This window comes from Anabrus simplex, chromosome 2 (assembly GCF_040414725.1).
Source record: "Anabrus simplex isolate iqAnaSimp1 chromosome 2, ASM4041472v1, whole genome shotgun sequence".
NCBI lineage: Eukaryota > Metazoa > Arthropoda > Insecta > Orthoptera > Tettigoniidae > Anabrus > Anabrus simplex.
This window is the reverse complement of record NC_090266.1, coordinates 406,535,680-406,557,256: the sequence shown is the minus strand read 5'-3', so window position 1 is coordinate 406,557,256 and position 21,577 is coordinate 406,535,680. Positions and strand designations below refer to the sequence as shown.

The 21,577-nt window shown below is 40.3% G+C and overlaps 1 protein-coding gene across 1 annotated transcript in view; it reads right to left on the bottom strand.

Moving 5' to 3' along the window:
- Positions 1-21,577, bottom strand: part of LOC136863560 (uncharacterized) — a 274,361-nt gene that overhangs the window by 44,593 nt on the left and 208,191 nt on the right. Inside the window, exons 5-6 of the mRNA XM_067139940.2 lie at positions 11,098-11,296; positions 8,020-8,266 (exon numbers count right to left, since the gene is read on the bottom strand). Coding sequence (XP_066996041.2) covers positions 8,020-8,266; positions 11,098-11,296 — 446 coding nt within the window. The remainder of the gene's footprint in view (positions 1-8,019; positions 8,267-11,097; positions 11,297-21,577) is intronic.

The following is a 21,577-nucleotide window of genomic DNA, read 5'->3' as shown; positions in this document are numbered from 1 at the left end:
TGCCTGGTGCGAAAATGGGAAACCACGGAAAACCATCTTCAGGGCTGCCGACGGTGGGATTCGAACCATCTCCCGAATGCAAGCTGACAGCTAGGCGACTCTCACTCGCTACGCAGAATCCAAGCATTTTGCAAAGAAAAGTAGGAATTAAGTGGATAAAATAAATACTTCTTACCGTGTGTGCAGAGCTGAAAGATAAAGAAACGATCATAACTAAGGTTAAATCTTTAGTTAAAGGCCCAAATGACTTTGGTGTAATGGAACCAACCTCTACTTTTGACGTAAAAATATTATAGATATTTACAAAAAATTTTTTAACTCGGAGACGGTAGACATTGAGTTCAAATAACGAGATATATATAGTGCATTGTACAGACGTGCACATTAATGGTGTCCCGACATAAACAATAAACACTGCCCCACTCCAGTACTGAAAATAAGGGGAGAGAGTGAAGGGGTAGTGTTGAAGGCCAATCCAGTACAAAACATGGGGGAAGAGAGTGAAGGGGTAGTGTCGAAGGCTTAACGCATTGCTGCATGGACTGCATGCAGACAGCCCGCTACAAGACTTTGTTGTGATCGAAATAGGCACAGTGACGGATGTATTGAAGTACAGCATTAGGTTACCTACTCGTCTGGCCCCGCGGTGTACGGGGCAACGCGTCCGGCCGCCCCGAGTTCGATTCCCGGCCTGGTCAGGAGGTTTTAATTGTAAATGATTAATATCCCTAGCCTGGGGACTGCGTGATTGTGTCGTCCTTAACGTTCCTCACATTCAACACTCAACACTTCCGCAATTCCAATTACATGCAGGTTCATACATTGTGCAAGTAGGGGCAAAAGAACTCTATAGGTCGACGCCCTGAACAAATAGCATTTTAACATAAACAATTAAAAAAAGTAACCTACTCTGATAATTACAGTATTAAGAGGTAAAGGAGGTTTTTAACCGAAAAGTATTTTATACTACAGTAGTTAGGACTATTTTGTAGCTGCGTTATATCGGGTCTACCAATCCTTCTTCACCTCGTTCTTGCCATATTTCTATCCATTTCCAAACTGTCTTAAGACTGCATGGTATTGCTTCTGCTATTGCTTGGAGGACCATGTGAGCCTCTCACATGCCAATAATACGGCCTCGAGTCACCTGCGATAGGATAGGAGCCATCTTATTACAATGTTACAGTATAACGCCGGAATACACACACTGTGTATTCAGCACTACCTGTTCACTCCCTTCCCCTCCTTTTCAGTACTGGAGTGGCCTTCAACACTATCCCTTTGCTCTCTCCCCTCCTTTTCAGTACTGGAGTGGGGCAGTGTTGATTGTTTATGTCGGGACACCATTAATGTGCGTGCGTGTACTATGTATTGTAGCAAAAAAATGTGGCGAATTCTGAAGGACGTATTATTATTTTTTTTTTTCGAAATCTGTCTGACTTCAGCGATATGTACCAGGCGGGCAAAATAAAACTGAGCAGGAAAATTTGTATAAAACTGACGCGGAATTCAACCCTTATTAATAAACAGGAGAACTGCCCATCACGGGAAATGCTGAAAACCCAGATTTCGATCTACCAACGAGTTGCTGTCACATGTCTGCGCGTGCTCATCTCCCGAGTACGTCACTGTGTCATTACTAGACCTGGGATTTTAGGCTCTAAAAAATTAGTTTTAGGCGCCTAAAATAGGCTTTTAAAACAAGTAAATAGGCTTTTAAAAGAGAAAACAGGCACTTAAAATATGTTTTAAAAATGTGTGGATAGGCAGGAAATAGAGTTTAAAATATTACAATATACACTTAAACTGTAACGTGATACTTTTTTTACTTTAACAAACGTGGTATCCCTATTCTTAACCGAAATAACTGCAAAATTAAGACATAATAAAAAAAGACATTTATCAAAAACAATATAAAAAGTAATGTGACAAAAAAGTTATGGATTATATGATATACCATTATCAGTACTGATCTAAAACCTTAATACTAAAATTACTGTACACAATTACAGCACTGTAGGCATCCAATAACGGCATAAACGCGAATGGAGTATGTGTTTATTATTTGTGAGGAACATTCCTACAGTACTTTCATTCGTAGTTTGCTTTACAGTACATAACAATAATCTTCTCCAAATTTTCCACAGTCAGGCTGTCTTTTGTCTGTTAAAATCATTTTGAAAGCAGAAAAAGTGCGCTCCACACTCACAGATGTTAGAGGGGCATAGGAAAATTTATCTACATTTTTCAATTCAATTTCACTTGGTAAGTCTACCTTTTCCCCATCCATTACCTGATGTACCATTTTCAGCACTGAATAACCTGAGTTCTTCTGCAGTACACTAGACCACTTGTCTCTTATTTTGTCCCCTACCTTGCCCCTAGCACTTTGTATGTTATTCTCAGCTTCCTCAATAACAGAAAATTGCTGTTTGAGACTGTTTCCTTTTTCCTCCATTTTTGTAATGGTGACTGGAAGAAATGAAAAATTTGCCTGAATATACGCAATGTCTCTCTGAACACTGGAACAATCATTTAACAGCTCTTTGACAGACGACACACATGCAGAGTTGTCCGTTAAAGGCAAATTGTCTATCACAGTCTTGATTTCCTCAAGATGTTCTGCATAATACAGGGCAGCTTCCATCCAGGAACCCCAACGGGTGATGATTGGCTGTGGTGGAAGGGGAATAGAGGGGAGTTTCTCTCGAAAGATGGCTATTCTTGATGGAGCCTTACAGAACACTTTCTTCATTGTTGAAATGAGAGTATTTACTGCAGGAAACTCGGCCCTAACTGTTTCTGCGAGTCTATGCAAGGCATGGGCCATGCAAGTAACATGAATTAAAGAAGGATAGAAAGTTTTGAGGAGAGGTGCAGTGGCAATCATGTAGGAAGCAGCATCGGAGACAAGGAGAAGGACTTTAGAATCATCAACACTCCGAGGATACAACAATTGCAACCCCTTGTTGATGAAGTATGCAATGCTTTGACTATTGACTTTCTCAAGCTGTTTAGAGCAAAGAAGGTGAGCGGTAGATGCCTGATTGGGTTCCAGTTTTCCTACTATAAGGTTAGCAATGTACCTGCCCACAGAGTCGGTGGTTTCGTCCACACACAACCATATGCAAGACTCCCCAATATCCTCCCTGATTGACAAAGTGACCTCATTGTAACAAATATCTAAGTAGTTCTTCTTTAATGTAGATGCTGATGGGATGTGCTGCTTGGTGTATTTCTCTAAAAAATCTCTGAAAACCGGATTATGCACAGTATTCCAGGGGATATTTGCTGCAACTAGGGCTCTACACATATCAACATAGAAACCATTATGGGTTGTAGGAGATATAGTTTGTGTGAGCAGAGTCTGTCTATTGTTACTTTTCATGGCTGCTTTCGCTTTGTGACTGGCAGTATCTGCATGCTGCTGAAGGTGGCATTTTTTCTCATGTTTAATCTAAAACACAATAAAGTGATGTCAATTAGAGACTAAGATGAGGAATAGAAAAGGTGAGCTATTGAATAAAATATGTAATTTTGTACTATTTAAATTAAGCCATTATTACTCTAAAGTTAATTAAGAACAAGAACACTACAGTCCCCGAAGGGCCTTGGCTTTCAATAACGGTTGCTGCCCAGCTCATGGCCTGCAGATAATGGGTGGAGTGTGGTCAGCACGATACATCCCTCAGCCGTATTGCCTTGCCTCCGTGACCCCTGCCCACTGTAGCTTCTCAATTGTCCTCACGATGCTGGGTCAACACCGTTCCAGACCTCATCGATTTCTAAATTACTGCCGGTACTAGAAATCGAACCCAGGTCGTCTGGACTAGGTCTCTACAATTAATTAGAGGAGCCAATATCAAAACCTTAGTTTTAGATTAATATGAAATTTACGATATATGCCCATACCTGTTTATTGCAGTACTGGCAGAAAATAATCTTGCCATCAAAAGTCATCCCTGGAAATTGTACAAGCCATTGTTGTATAAGTGCACTCTTAGATGATTTCGTTTTAGGCATGATGAACTATATTCACTTAAACAGATGTTCTTTCACTGGAGACTTGACACAGAATGTCCCTTCTTACTACCTGCTCCTTGTTCTTCCTAGATAATCTCCCCCCGCCCCCCTCACCCCGTCACTCGACACAGTACGTCCTTTACTACCTGCTCGTTGTTCTTCTGAGCTAATCCTCCACCTCCACCCTTCACTCAGCATTCCTTTGGTGACAGTTGTCTGGGAAGAGCACATTTCTGTGAAAAACCCACCCTCTCCTGTTCTGCTCGTTCCAGGATGTCCATTGTGTGATTGTAAAAATTATAGAAGTTGAATTTTATTTTAAATGTAGAAAATAGGCATTTTTAGGCACTAAAATACTAAAATAGGCTCTAAAGGTCCAAATAGGCATTTTAGGGCACTATAAAACTCTGTTAATGTAAGGTATTTATCATGAAACGTCAACATATTTTTTTAAAATCATGTTATTTCGTAAGGAACGAAGTAGGCATTTGCCTTAAAATCCCAGGTCTAGTCATTACGTATGAGTGAGTGGGAGCAGCAGACGTGTTTAGTGAGCAGTTCAATGCAACACAAAATGGTGCTGACGATAAAACAGCGCGTGTTCATTGTCGAGTGTTATGCGAAACACGATTCGTGGAAAACCTGTGCGAAACTGTTTGCGCAAGAGTTTGAGACTGGAAGTGTTTTGGCAAAACCTCTAGCAAAGTCTGCAATGCAAACCTTAGTGGAAAAATGGCGTGAAAGGGGCTCTGTAGCGAATAAAGACCGTAACTATCCGGAAAGAGTTCGAACACCAGAAAACATTGCTCGAGTGAAGGAAATCCTGGAACGAAGTCCGACGAAATCTCAACGCGTTTGTGTGTGCGGGTGAGAATTAGGAGATCGTCATGTCGAAACATTAATCAGAAAGGACCTGCATCTGTACCCTTACATAAAGTATTTACTTTAATGCATACGTCAAAGCATCCAGACGAACCTTCGCGTGTTGAGTTCTGTCGGTGGTTTCTGAGTTGCTGTTGCACGAGCTCAAGATTGTTGTGTGGTGCATATTGTCTGGTGTCCCCATCGTAACACGGTTCTTTCATCAAACTCTTAATGCTAACCGGCATTTACAGACTCATAAATCGAGCACAGCGCTGCATCGACGTCCATCTCCAGCATCTTCTTTGATGTTCATTAGAAGGGGCAATCCCACGTCAGTCCTACTGTAAATAGTTTCCGAGCCAGTTTCACTTTGCCCACTCTGTATAAGGAAGTACTTGCGCAATATTCAATATGAAATCCAATGTGTTATACAATAATTTCAGTTTAACCCTAACATTGTAATTCCGTGTGCTCGAATCCTAGCCAACACAGATGAGATTTTGAATCGAAATTTTTTTATCCCTGTGTTTAGAATTTCACCTAAAACTGGAGGGCATAATCACATATTAATAGTCATATAAAACTAGAAACTTGCATTTTGATATTGCATGAAATTAATTTCAAAGGGATTTGCCTGGAAATCTTTGGCTTACGACACTTTATTCATTTACACGGAAACGTCTTTTTATTTTTGCTGGTTATTGAACGTCGTTGTAACTCATATTGGTTTCAGGCGACGATGGGATGGGAAAAGCTCCGACCAGAAAGGAAGCGGCCGTGGCTTTAATTGATGATGATGCTTGTTGTTTCAAGGGGCCTAACCTCTAAGGTCACCGACCCATAATTATCTTCATGGCTACCGACAGTGAGATTCGAACTCACCATTTCTCGAATGCAAGTTTACAGTTGCATGATCATTACCACATTGCCAACTCGCTCAGTTTATGTTTCTTTGGCTTTAGGAATGGAGACTGTTCAATGAATAATATTTAGTGTTACGAGAGATATTATTAAGCATTTGGTTGCAAATAAGGCTAATAAGTTATAATCATGCATTTTTTAATGACAGTTTAGTTACTATGTTTTTACAAGTTGCTTTACGTCGCACCGACAGAGATAGGTCTTAGGGCGACGATAGGATAGGAATGTAGTAGGAGTGGGAAGGAATCGTCCGTTACCTTAATTAAGGTACAGCCCAATATTTGCCTGGTGTGAAAATGGGAAACCACGGAAAACCATCTTCAGGACTACAGACAGTGCGGCTCGAACCCACTGTCTCCCGAATGTAAGCTCACACCTGCGCGGCCCTAACCACACAACCAACTCGCTCCGTACTTTAATTACTAAATACCATGCCAGTTTTTCAGATTTTGAGTTGCCGGTACATATACAATTCTCATTGCTTGATCCACTGAATCCTCCTTTCAATTCTTCTCATCCTTGAGAATGTATGCTTACTGATTCATTTTAAATATACATTTAATTGGTTCACTAAACATTAGTGATCACACAGTAACTTTAAATAAACGTTAGATTCTTGAAGTTTCTGTTTCTTTATATTGGTGCTCTTCTCTTTATAACAACCAGAACACCAAGGCAGAGTGGTTCGTAAACACTTGCTGGTAAAGAGTTGTGGTATTGCATCCGTCGTTTAATTATGTTCACCGGGCCAGATGGCCGTACGGTTAGGGCCGCACAGCTGTGAGCTTGCATGCGGAAGATAATGTGTTCAAGCCCCATTGTCGGCAGCCCTGATGATGATTTCTCGTGGTTTCCCATTTTCACACCACGAAAATGCTGGGGATGTACCTTAATGAAGGCCACGGCCGCTTCCTTCCCACTCCTAAGTCTTTCCTATGCCATTGTCGCCATGAGACCTATCTGAGTCGGTGCGACGTTAAGCCAATTGCAAAAAATGTTCAACCGATCTCGATAGCTGCAGTCATTTAAGTGCGTCCAGTATCCAGTATTCGGGAGATAGTGGGTTCGAACCCCACTGTCGGCAGCCCTGAAGATGGTTTTCCGTGGTTTCCCATTTTCACACCAGGCAAATTCTGGGGATGTACTTTAATTAAGGCCACGGCCACTTCCTTCCCAATCTTAGCCCTTTCCTATCCCACTGTCGCCATAAGACCTATCTGTGTCGGTGCGATGTAAAGTGAATTCTAAAAATGGAATAATGTTTATCAGGCTCTTTCGCCGTCTTATAGACCTATGGATATTTGTTCTAGAACACTGCTAATTTTTTCAACACGACAATATATATTGTTTTATGGAAATCTGAAGACTCTCACAATTCCGGTTACGAAGTTCTACATTTTTGGAGCAGCAGTGTATGTATTATATACTGTATTTATCTTAACATAATTTGCCTACAGAAGTTATACATAGTGTAGGCAATATACATTTATAATACCTTTCTTCATAATTGTTCTTGAATTTCTCTCCTTTCTCTCTTAATCATCACCTGCCCCGCCAAGTGCCCAGGTTACGGATAGCGGAAGCCTTTACCTTCCACCCCTCCGAGGATCTTCATGGCCTATACGGAGGTGACTTAGCTTTGCTCTTGCATACTTAAGAAATCTTCCATAGTAGAGGAGAGAGGCAGTACTTGAAGTAACTTCAGTTTGAAGAAGTCTATGATAAAAATGATTACTTCTACATCCGCATACAGCCGCACGCTAAAACATTATCCATGAAGGAGATGCCAGAAATAAAAAACAGCAATTGGTAGCTATCTTGAGAACAGTCATCGTCAGGACCTTCTCTATTTTCTCTTGCCATATGCTCGAAAAACAATATTTGATGTTACCAGCCATCTATCAAAAGCCCTAAATAATATATTTAAACAACAACAGACAGCGCAAGAAAACTGTTCGTCAGCTCCTATACACATAAGTATACAGAGCTGATGATTAACCTCTAAAAATGAATCAACGATGGAACTACATTACAGCTCTTAGAAGTCATAGCCATCATCACGAACACCAGCACAAATGATGGTGTTCATAGCTTTTTCTCGTGTCAGTACTAGGACTATTGCCTTGCCGATCAACTTGTGCTGGTTATTTCAATGAAATCTGTTCCTTATTTCTGGCATCTTAATTGTCATAACGTATGATTCCTTCTTACCTTACACATCTCCATATTGTTGTTGATGGCTGCGATATGGAGAGGGCAACGACCATCGTTATTTGGTGAGTTCACGGCATCTGGACGTTGGTTCAGCAACCACCGCACTAAATCCTTGCGTCCCGACGCAACTGCTTCGTGAAGGGGATAATCTCCTTTAACATTACGTACCCACAAATTGGCACCATGGGATCCCAGAATACGCAGAGTCTCTAGCTGGCCCTTAGCAGCACCGCAGTGAGCTGGCCTGTTGAAGACAAACTCAATTAATAATTTTGCTAAACAAGTTTTATAACTCGATCATTCTTGTCTCGGTATCGATGTGTTTGAATTTCAAAAGTATTAAACATTTATTAATATAGGTAGATGACTGAAGAATATGGCGCAATATTTTTAGTAACATTATTTGAATATGATATTGCAGAGAGCTCGATATCAGTGCCAGATCATTTGCTCACTTCATTTACACGAAACACACCACTCAGAATGATTAATATTCAGTTTAAGGAGCATAAACAGTAAGATCTTCAGCCTCGTTATTGCTGCTTCATATAAGAGGCTTGGAACATTATGATCAATAGCCCCACGTACTTAATGTGTGCGAGATGCACCTGATAATCTGTGTGGCTGTCTTAACCATATCAGTGCACATATGTTTATTAAATGGAATAAGGAATATAGACAAGAGGTAGTATTCCGCCTAATAATAATAAAGCCTCCAGGGAGTCTTTTGATCTGCGCCCATGGGTGACCGTCGGGTCTGTGAAGACGGGGTCTCATGTAGGATGAAATCTAATGTTGAAGACGGCACATATGCCCAGTCCCTGAGCCATATGAATTAACCAAGTGAGATTAAAATCCCTAATCCTGCTGAAAATCGAACACAGAGCACAATGGACTACAGGCCAGCTTGCTTATCATTTAACCATGGAGCCGAAGAGTATATTCCCTCTAATGAGAAACTAAGACGTTCGAGGATGGGATTTTCAAACCATTGTCCCATTAGGTATGTTATCTGAGGCCGGGGATATCCTGCTCCAGTCTCAAAGCCACGGCAGAGACGAGAATTGAACCATGTTCAACCAGACGGGACCTTGAAAGACTAAATTTGTAAGCGTACATGTATATTGCGTGATACTGTTAATTAGGAGCTTGTTTCCTGTGTCCAGGGCTTCAGGATCTATTTCTTAAACAATCGATCGGCATGTACGGATTTTTAAATAGAAAGGACTCGGGAACGTGCTGTGTTTTAAATAAGAATACTACAAAACATTTATGAAATTATGTGTTATGCTCGTAAGGAGGGATCGGATGTATGCGACCATAAAATGGCGAATTATATCCTAAAATATACCCCGAAACATTTTTTGAATGTTTATTCAACATTTGCAACAAATCAAAGAGGAAATATTCAATAAAAGAAATCAGCCTGTAGATCCGCAGTGATATTCTTTTGAAATTATTAGTAGCGCTGGATGATAGCTCTGGAATTATATAAGAAAATATTAGATAAACAACAAATGGGGTATCTGCCACGTGGGCGACTGCCCTAAATGCAGACCAGTGGTGATTGATTGATTGATTGATTGATTGATTGATTGATTGATTGGCAAGTTAGAGTTTTGAAAACCGGGATTTTGAAGCCTTTAGATAAATTATGTCAGCTCCGTGGTGTGTCTGCCTCCTATGCGGAGGATCCGGGTTCAGTTCTCGGTTCGTCCAAGGATCTCAATCCTGGAACGAAGGCTGTAATGAGATCCCCTCAACCTCTTGAGACCAACTGAGGAGCCATTTAATATGAGAGACTACAGACTTGGTCAAGAAATCCAAGTAATACTTTTGAGGTTATCTCACACTGACCACGTTCCACTCCAATATTTGGAGAACATCTCGCTGGGTAATAATCAATTTAATAGACCAACGGTCTTAATGAACTGTATGTGCCATATGATTTGGTGTGTTCTGGTTCTAGATTATTTGTGTATATAAGTTTTCTTATAGAGAAAGAACGTAAATTTATATACTGTATATAGTCTATATATCTACCTGTTAGGTTATGTATCCAGAGGCTGGTTGGATCCTCAAATAGCACCATCAAAGGTTATGCTGTTATGGCGAAACCGCAACAATAGATGGCGGCACCGAAAGGAGGCGTACCAGGCAAGATGAGGAGTGAGGAAATTTGCCATTGCTTTCCTCACTGGACCAGAAAGTGCTATTGCAGCACGACTGACCCTATGAACTTTTCATAACAATTAGACGCACTGCATGTGCTCCGAATGTCATTACTCAGCACTAACCGTACCCCCAGCAACTTCCATACCGTCACAGCCATGGATGAGACTGGGACTTTGGTGGAAATATTACAATTTCTATTAACTGTGTCGACACAATAAAAGGCTTCCTTTTAACAACACACAAAATCCATTGAAGGTGGCTTGCAGATATGTACAGCGTAGATGATCTCTCTTCAAATACATTGGTAGGCTGTAGCAAGGTCATCAAATACGAGATGAATTGTATCGTACCTGTAATTTTAAATTTCGTTAATTTCACGAGATGAAAGTGCAGTAATAAAATAGAGATCAAAAACATTAGACCTCTAATATTTTCCTCATGCCCTGCGTGTATCTCAGCTTCATTTTAAAGAAATGTTATAACACTAAGAAATTTGTGACAATGGAAAAGCAAGCATCTAGTTTTAAGAATCTGTTGAAATCGAAATCATAGTAACGGTGTGGTACTGTAAGCGGATATGACTCTTGGTTTATGTATATTCGAATACTAAAACCTACAGTTCTAATATTTCCAAGTATAGGTGCACGGATACACATAATCTAAGTGCATGGAGCTGTCAAACATTAGGTTCCAAGTCATTAAAATAAGCAACAGTAACAACTCTACTTCCAACTAAACATAAGGAAATCCTCAGGGCGCCAAATCGCTCAATATAGCAGTCGTCTACCTCACAAGGGAATGGTTAGCAATAAGATTTATGATACAAGTACCATCCTTAACATTGATCCTTTACCTGTTCTTGTTTATTAAGTGGATGGAAGTACAGTGAGAGTATCTTACGTTCGACCTTTGCGGTCCTGTCGGTTGGGCTCGGCCCCGTAGCCCAGTAGGAGACGTGTGGAATCGGCATGACCCAATGTCACAGAATAGAAGAGTGCTGTACAGCCGTTGCTGTCAATGACGTCCACTTCTGCTCCGCACAACGTTACCAGGGTTTCTAAGCAGTCCGTATGACCTCTGCTTGCAGCGCAGTGTAAAGCTAAGAAATGACAGAAATAAGCAATTACACTATTGCACATAAGAATCTGAACACAATGAAGGAACCTTCATAAGCACCAGAGTTTCACAGGACTAAATTATTAAGCGACACTCATGAAATGACGCTGGCGGACATAGGCGCCAAATTTTGTGAGAAAAGAATGTATGAGCGCCAATGCAAAGCACTGCAGGCGCACCACATTTGTACCAAACACGATATCAGTAAGTAAAATTACAGTACTTACAACTTTGTCAATTCCTTTTATAACTGAAGTATATATGTTAATGGATACCTTTTGTCTGACCTCAGATTACTAAAATATAGTGCCTCTGACTTTCGTCGTTGTCTCTGTCATAATATCTAAGAAATGGCAGTTTAAAGCAATACTCCATCCATATCTTGTTTTCTGTATTCTTGTCATAATCATTTTTCAGACCTAAACTGGGAATTTCACGAAATAAATTCTGTCCTAAATCAAAAACACGGAGTCGAATTTCTGGTTTAGGGTAAACTCTGGGAAGTCCTACATGTGCAGTTTTTCAAAATCACTGCCAGAAATGAAAAATGCAAATGAAAAGTTAAATTGTACTTTTGTTATGTTATAATTAGCCAATGGTTGGCGCAAATGCCTCCCACCAAAACATGGTCAGCACTGTGTTCTCACTGGTACTCCTTCGCTAGTGGCTTTACGTCGCACCAACACGGGTAGGTCTTATGACGACGATGGGATAGGAAAGGCCTAGGATTTGGAAGGAAGTGCCGTGGCCTTAATTAAGGTACAGCCCCACCATTTGCCTGGTGTGAATATGGAAAACCACGGAAAACCATCTTCAGGGCTGCCGACTATGGGGTCCGAACCCACTATCTCCTCAATGCCAGCTGATAGTCGCGTGATCCAAACTACGCCGCCACTCACTCGGTACAGTGAGTACGAATTGTGCGAAAGTAATTATTTGAACATTTTTGTTTGATATGGAGAGTTCTTCAGTTAGTGACCTCTTGAATGTTGGAAAATATTTCCTCTATATGGCAAGAAGTTAATTGCAAAAATTTAAGTAACAAAACACAAAGTGACCCACATACTCTAACAGTTTCCTGAAAACGGAAATATTTCTATATTAGTTGTTGATCTCTCAAATATAATAAGCGAGACCACATTCTATCTCGTTCTTTGTTCGCTGTCGTCAGCCCAAACGCTAGTTCACACGGTAATAGTTTACACAGTTATAGAAAAAACCCTCTAAACTGTAATGAATCATAAAGAATGAGGCATCTGTGAGGATTATATTTTGCGTTCTATCGTGCCAATGGGCAAACATTAAAGTGCTGCATCCATTACGAGATATCGAAGGGCATATTGTACCTTACAGTGTGGTAATGCAATCTAGTGCTCGATGCTGCTGCAATCTCTGAGGCACTGAGCGGTATGCAGTGCACTGTTAGCAACGGATTGTGTCTTTCGGGGCAGGTTTCCGCACTTCTGAATAATAAGTACACTCTTGATCCAATACGATGTTTACCCCACCTTGTCAGGTTCGATCCTGGCTCAGACCGGTGGTATTTGAAGGTGCTCAGCTACGTCAACCTCGTGTCGGTAGATTTACTGTCACGTAATAGAACTCCTGCGGGACTGAATTTCGGCACCTGGGCGTCTCCAAAAGCCATAAAATTAGTTAGTGTGATGTAAAGCCAAGAACATTATTATTGACACGATGTTGTTTATAAGTATGTCACAAAAGTTATGCGGTTTCAATTCAAGTCCTAAGCAAGCATTATTACAATTCCACTCCTTACTGCGGGTGTAAATATGACCAACTAGGTCTCAAAATTCACAGATAAACACGAATACTGGCCAATACAATTCCTATCCCGTGAAGATCTTATTATTAGACTGTCTGACTGCTATTTGAGTGATCTATATTTCGACTGCAGGTTATGACAAAACGTTACCCTCGTTAAAAGTATGGTATGGAGTTTTGATAAGAAAGGAATCACATGCGGTTACGAAAGTCGAGAAGCCACCATGGTATTCGGGTCAGTATCGTAGCTTACCGACCCAGCTTCGATTACTGGTATTCCTATGGTATAGTGTACCAGTAAAACAGCCCGACTTTATGAATTAATGTTAAAGTTAGCACGAAGTAGTTCTCAAGGCAATACTGGGTTATTTCTAGCTAGGGCTTGGTACAGGAGGCAGGGTCCTATCTACAAGAACATTTTTAAAGAGACTGAATACTAGTTTTTATTCAGAAAATGCATTTCAAAGTGCACATCGCCTTACTGTTGATAGTCGCTGTCTTCAACATCGCCTTTTGATTACCCGTGCTCCCAGTTCACCAGGCTGAACGGGGCTGCAACACGTTCTGGAAGTTGCCAATATTACGTTGAGATAAGGCCGGAACACCCAGATTGGTTTGATATGGGTTTGAGTCTCGAACTTTCGACGTTCTGGACGATCTCCGACGTTCTCCGACGATGTTGTGGGGTAATCACTCGTCACATAACTTACACGAGTGTCCAAATTTACACAGTCCCCCGACACTTCGGTTTAACAGCACTGTTTCATTTAATGTGGTTGTGATATGTAGTCAAATTCGCTCTTAATCATGTAGATAGAATTTATAAGTTCACTAAAGATGAAGATGCGGGTAGCATCGAAATTCGAAGAAAATAAAGCACAGTTCGTGAATAGAAAGAATGAAACTGAAAATTGTTCACGCACTTGGCACATTTCGTGGTGATTTTCCACTAAATAAAGTAGCACTTAACATTGAAAGAAATGTATGACTGCTCTAGAGTTTATCAAAGACACTGCTGTCAGTCATGCAATAATACTAAACACTTTGACGAAGAAATAAGGTTGAAATGAAAACCACAGTTCGTTGTTAGGCGCACTTGACATTAAATAAAACAGGTGACTTTTCGAGAGTTTATCAAAGACACTGCTGTCAGTCACATACAAATAATGTCCAGACTGTTCAGAATAAATAATACACAACTTGTTTGAATTGGATAAAGAACGAAATTTGAGTTTGGGGTGAAACACTCGTGTCGTAGCACACGATTATATTTTATCACGGTAATCACTAACATTAACATTCGTGAGAAAGTTAGAACACTTCCATAAACACTCTTGTCTATTAAGGAGATTATGCTGACTGAGATTTTATAAATGTCACATTTAACAGTATAACGTAGCAGTGTCACACTGAAATTAATAATGTTTGTTTAGAGACTAAGTTTCAAGCAGGTAACGTGGTAATAAACTCAGTTCTACAAGAACGAAAATAAGTTATATCGAGAAGTTTCTACATGCTCACAGAATATAAATTCGACTTCACTGTTGTCACCTAAGTCCAATACATGACTTGTCATAATCAGAGTTCCAACACACGCAATATGTGCAAGTTCAACTTGCCGGATTTAATCCGAGTCTACTATATAAAGACTTTGAATAATTTGAACTTAATCACACGCAAAAATAACAAGTTAAACTTAACTGATAGACTCAGTGTTCATTATAAAGACTTTGTTATACATCAGAGTTTATAATTTCAACACGACTGTCAGAGTTTAAGTCCCACATGAAGACTTTGAATATTCGAAAATAGCCTCTGTCAGCACTTCGACGAACGCTGCAGCGTGGAGAGTCAGGCTGGACACCCAGCTATGACTGTGTGATCAGAGTCAAGTGTGCTCAGCTTATATTCAGTTTGGGGCTCCTACGTCATCAGATAACGTGATCTCTTTGAGGCTGATTATCTCGAGAATCCCTCAACGGATTTTCTTGAGATTCACAATTTGGGACGTTTATGTTATCCTCTTCAGAATGACGTATCGCTCAAGTCGCTGTGATTATTATTATATAACTTTTAATTTTTTCAATCGAAAGTTCGCGAAGGCGTGACGTTCATATCTAGAACATACCAGGCCATGCTTATACATGGCGTCAGGCGGGTAGTCTATACTATCCCTGCAGCTACGTCACACACACACAGCAGTCGCTGGCTCGCCTGCTCGCTCCTCCGAACGTAAAAAAACCAAGTTGGCTCTGAACGTTTTGCGTGATGATGAAGTACAATTAATATTAAAATACGGCATGTACAGGTCGTAACCGGTACAATAGTAAATGATATGGTATGAAAGCTTGAGTCGAGTACAATCAGCCTCATGAAGACACCTGCGTAGAAAAGTTGGTAATAATCCCCCTCGCGAAGATTTTCAAGATCTCCACTTAAATTTCAGACCACCAACGTTATCTTTATAATTTTATCCTCGATCAATTACACATATAGTAATGTATATACAGAGTGGAAAGTAACAAATGCACCAGATTAAGATAAGTAATAGATCTTGGGGAGAGGATCAAAACGTCGCAAGTTTTAGGTCTGTAGCTTGCACCGTTATGCTATCACAATGAAATCAGTGATATAAAGGGTTAATGGCTCGAAACGCAAGACGATGGAGTGTACAAACGCCTAGGAATGAGTGTCAGAACAAATGTTTATTGGTTATTTGTCTTGTATTTCAATGCGATTGGCAGTAAAAGAATTTTAAAGTTATGACTTGAATGGTAGCAAAAAACATGTGGCAACGCAGCTTTGATGAAGCGAACGGTGCACAAAGTCGGCAACCTTGTTGGGAGGGGAGTAGTGGTCTGTGATTGAATGTCTACAACCCGAACATGACTAATAATAATGGCGTATGGCCCCCGGAGAGGCCTGGTGCGGGTCTTTTTCTCGTAGACGGCCTACTAGGCGACCTACATGTCTATGAAGATGAGGGCCCTACCGAGGATGATTTCTAATTCTGAATACGTCACACACACCCAGCCCTTGAGCCATTGGAATTAACCAATTAAGGTTAAAATCCCCGACCTGGCGGGGAATCGAACCCGGGACCCTATGAACCGAAGGCCAGTACGTTCTCCATTCAGCCAACGAGTCGGACCCGAACATGACTAGTGTATAGCTAGTGAACACACATCGCTTAGCCATGGCACAGAATACTCATGCAGCTGCGGAGATGTACTCCGAACGATTTCCATAAAGAAGGGATTCATATCCGCGTACGATCAATCAGTCACCATGATCTGCATTTAGAGCTGTCGCCCAGGTGGTAGATTCCCTGTCAGTTGTTTACGTACTCTCTTCTTAAATGATTTCGAAGAACTTGGAAATTATTCCAATCCCTAATTCCTCTTCCTATAAATGAATATTTGCTCCAATATATCCTCTTGAATTCACACATTATCATCATAATATGAATGCTCTTACTTCAAAAACTCCATTCAAGCATATTAGTCTACTAATGTCATTCCATGCCATTTCTCTACTAACTGCTCGGAACATATTGCTTAGACGAGCAGCTCTTCTCCTTACTCCCAAATCTTCCCAACCCAAGTTTGCAACATTTGCGTAAAGTAAATTCGTATCTTCGTCGTGAGGGGGCGCACCATTCTTCAGTCACTCTCCCATTGGAGGTGAGCTACATGTACTTACCAGCCCTCCTGCCAATGTTGAAATCCTTCCAGGAGGATACTGGGAGTGTACGTAGGGAAAGAAGGACAGACGACAGGCTGTGAATGACGTCCACGTTACCCGATGTTCTCATCTCTCACATCTAGTTTAGTTCTAAGGAATACAAAGAGGAACTAAATTGGTCTTGTGGAGAACCACGCCTGCCCGCGTTTTATCAGCGCTTCATTTCGTCCCTTCCAGTGAAAGGATGTCTGTCCTAGTCCATAGTCTGACCTCTCTAGGTGAACAGATTCACTTCATTCTCGTCTCCTCCTTCGAGAGATTGTCTAGCCTAGTCCACAGTCTGACCTCTCTGGGTCAATAGCTTCACTTTCTTCTCGTCTTTTCCAGTGAGAGGTTGTTTATCCTAGTACAAAGTTTAAACTCTCTCCATCAGTAGCTTCATTACATTAATGTCTCTTCCAGTGATAGGTTGTCCATCCTAGTCCATAGTCTGACCTCTCTAGGTCAATAGCTTCACTTCATAGTTACCGAACGTTCATTATGTTTGTTAATTTTAGTGCGTGAAGTTAAGCCTTGTACTGTCACAAAACTTGGTCAATGCATTACTGCTAGACATTTCTCCCGAAAGAGGATGTGCATGTTGTTATATTTGCTGACAGCGGATACCAACAGGCCGCAACTTACGCCACCCTCATCAGAAGCCACCGCCAGCCGCTGCATTGCAATTCTTGCTATTCCCAAAACACGACTTCCCTCGAGAACGGTGGAAGCTACAGATATGAAACTTGTGACACAGAACTCAGAAAATTAGAATAGGTGAAGTATTATATGATCCTGTGATGATTAAGAGGAGGGTCCCGCAGGGCGGTATTATTGGACTTTTCTTTTCTTATACATAGAAATGGTATGAGAAAAGGACTGGAATAACAGATAAGGCTAATACTCTGTTCGTAGTAAATGCGTTGCCGGATTGTGACTGTAGTGGGACCTAGAAAATATTGTGAGATGGACAGCAGACGATGGTATGATGGTAGACGGGATGAAATGTCAGGTTGTAAGTTTCACCAAGAGGAAAAGTCCTCTCATCTTTAATTACTGTGTTGATGGGGTGAAAGTACCACATGGGGAATAATGTAAGTACCTAGGTGTTAATATAAGGAATAATCTTCATTGGGGTAATCATATTAACGAGGTTGTTAAGAAAGTTTACAGATCTCTTCACACAGTTATGCAGTATTTAGGGGTTTTAGTAAAGATGTAAAGGAGAGGGCGTAAAAGTCTGAAGTAAGACTCCAATTAGAGTACGGTTCCAGTGTACGAAACCACACCAGGACTACTTGATACGAGACTGGGAAAGATCCAAAAGAAAGCAGCACGATTTGTTCTGGGTGATTCCCGACAAACGAGTAGTGTTGCGAAAATGTGGCAAAGTTTGGGCTAGGAAGACTTGAGAGTAAGGAGACGAGATGCTCGACTATGTGGTATGTTTCGAGCTGTTAGTGGAGAGGTGGCTTGGAATGACATTAGTAGACGAATAAGCTTGAGGGGAGCTTTAGAAAGTAGGAAGGATCATAATATGAAGATAAAGTTTGAATTCAATAGGACAAATTGAGGGAAATATTCATTTATAGGACGAGGAGTGAGGGATTGGAATAAATTATCAAGGGAAATGTTCGATAAATATCCAAGTTCTTTGAAAACGTTTAAAAAGAAGCTAGGTAAACAACTGATAGGGAATCTGCCACCTGGGCGACAGCCCTAAATGCAGATCATTGATGACTGACTGATCCTCTCCCCAGGATCTATTAGTGTTAATTTGTTGCATCATTTACCTTCGACATTGTATATACCAGAGCCACAAATGTTATCAGATAGATTTCATACGTAGTAAACACGTGAAATTGCTTGCTACCATGTCTTAAGTCCCTAAAATAATGATAATAATAATAATAATAATTGTTATAATAATAATAATAATAATAATAATAATAATAATAATAATAATAATAATAATAATAATAATAATAATAAAACCAAAGCCCATGGCGCAAGAGCCCCGAACGTCCATGACCTACCAAGCGGCTGTTGCTCAGTCTGAAGGCCTGCAGATTGCAAGGTGCCATACTGTACCGTACCCAGGGGTAAATACCCTCTAGGACGATGCCTCCATTCCTGTATGAACATCCGACTAACTCAGGGTTGGGCAGAGTGTGGGTTGGTTGTCGATTGGGTCAGGATAAAAAGTCGAAGTTCTACACTAAAATAGCAATCAATGACAGGAAATGGAGGTATAACACGAATGAGAAACAATCATAGGGGGTAAAATGGATTTATTAATAAATATCCCCGATCATATCACATGAAAATAATTAAATCAAGAAAAATAATAATTTGTAAAGAAATGAACTCAAAGTATTGAAATAAGTCGAAATTAAAAACGTTAATTGAATGATCATACCAAATTTGACATAAAAAAAAACAAGTTCAACAAAGAACATTTATATAAATCAAGACTGAGTTTCTTCTTATAGTCCAATGTTTATATTGTAGGGCAACAAGTGTACGCAAACACTGACATGTGGTATTTCCGTATGGAGTTTCACACTATCGCATCACAACGATACGGTTTCAAAAGTTAAGTTACTCCCGAGAATCGTCAAACTATTTCCGTAAAATAAAAGTTACATTATAAAGAAAAGTTACGACGGAAAGAAAAATAATTAAGACGCACTGGACGCTATGTAAGTTATGCAAAATACTAGGGGCAAATCCTACACTATATTTACAACAATTCAAATAATCAAACTAAACATATATATACATCGGATATCGAGTAAAATCTTGAATGCTACACTGATTCTAATGTGAATCCCGGTTCACTGCAAAAGATCTAGACAGAACTAGATAAACCAACAATACTTCAGCACTCGGGCTGTTCCCTTTTAAAACAACGAGCCAAAGTATACAATCACAAAAATAAAGTAAAACATCATCCTGTAAGGGAAAAACATATAAATAACCCTTGATATCATGAAGAAAGCAATGGGCAACATTGCCTCCTTCTGTTGCGTTTGAGCGCTCAACAGCGCGGTCATCCGTCATGTACTTCCGGGTAAATTACGGGCTGAAAAGAAATGTTGAACTCCACTATGCTAAAGATTGGATTTTGTCTCCCGAGGCCGCCACAAGGAAATACTGTCTCCTTCACACTTACAGATAAACACAGGCCAGAAATCAGCTTGCCATGAGATAACGCCTTTCATCGGCTACACGGAAACTCACGTATATTCATTCCTTCTAAGCATGCTTGGGCCATTTAACAACATCAGACTCAATAGTCTGGAATTAACACTGTCCATTCTGATCACAATATACACTCAGAAGACACTAGGCAGGCACACACATCTGCACAATACTCTTTATCTTGTCAGGCATACAATCGGCCTGCACCAATACATTATAATTCAGCATGCAATTTTTATCTCATTATTTCTCATGAATCCCACTGGCCTTTCCACATAATGAGACGCAATTCGAGTCCTTGGCAGACCATCAGGCAAACAGAATCCAACTTAACTTCAAAGATTTTATTTTAACAACGGCGTTCTGCAGCTCCTTCTGTCAGCTTCTGCAAAATCATGCATCATGCAGAATAGCTATACCTGTCTCTCTGAATAACCGAAATAAAATGAACTAATACGTGTTTAACGTTGTATAAAAGTGAACCTGTCCATCTAGCCCTTCTAGCATATATTTAAGGAAAACTCGGAATATCCTACGCTAAATAACATACACAAATAAACAACAACTGATCCTATCAATCCCTCATTCTCCCAAACATCTACTCATAAAGCAAAATGAAAATAAAATAAACATGCATTATTCTCGTATCCGAATCTATCATAGTAACAAAATTAAACAAACACATGCCGTCAGGCTTACTTTACATGAAAATTAAAAATTCTATCTACACTGCCCTAGTACCTTAACATAACTTACATATCATGCCATAAATAACACATGTGCCTTACTGTACTTACGACTCTCGAGATACCAGGATAGCAGCTTACATCCCCACTGATTTAGGGATCTACACCATGTTAATCACAGCATTAACATGTGTGAATGCACTTCCTTCCTCTGCAGGCATATCCATCATCTTGCTGGAAAATAATTCACTGGAACACAGAAGACTATAGTTGATAATATCTTCGCTGCTTAATGCTGCGAGCCGAAATACCCTTTCTCTTTACCAGATCAGCTAAACACACTGATTCACATATATATTACACACTTCACTTAAAGGGTGAGAATACAGTTTAAAAAGCAGCACACGGTTCGCTACGGAAGTTCATCGCGAAACGCGCCCGTCGCGGAATAGTGAAACAATAGCACGTTTCCACTACACTTGTTACTCAGCGGTCACTAAACACCGTCTTTATCGATTGAAAATAAACTCTGCCAAAATTATACTATTCCATTTACTCAAGTACAGTAAAATATTGCAACTGCACAATTTAAAGTATCATTGAGAACCAGTTACTGTTACTGGAATAACACCAAGTTAATCACGATCACCAATCAAAGTTTGTGCTTCCGCACTATCCAAGCATTTAACACAGAGATACAGAGTTGGTGCTTCTGCACTATCCAAGTCTTTAACACAGAGTGACGCTCTCCAGAGCTTGGGTTACTGAGGAGGCTTCGGTGACGCCATTAATGCTGGGGTTCCCGGGTGTCTGAACCAACCACCAATCAGAGAGTTCGTCATATATGATGACACAATACTTATTGTGAT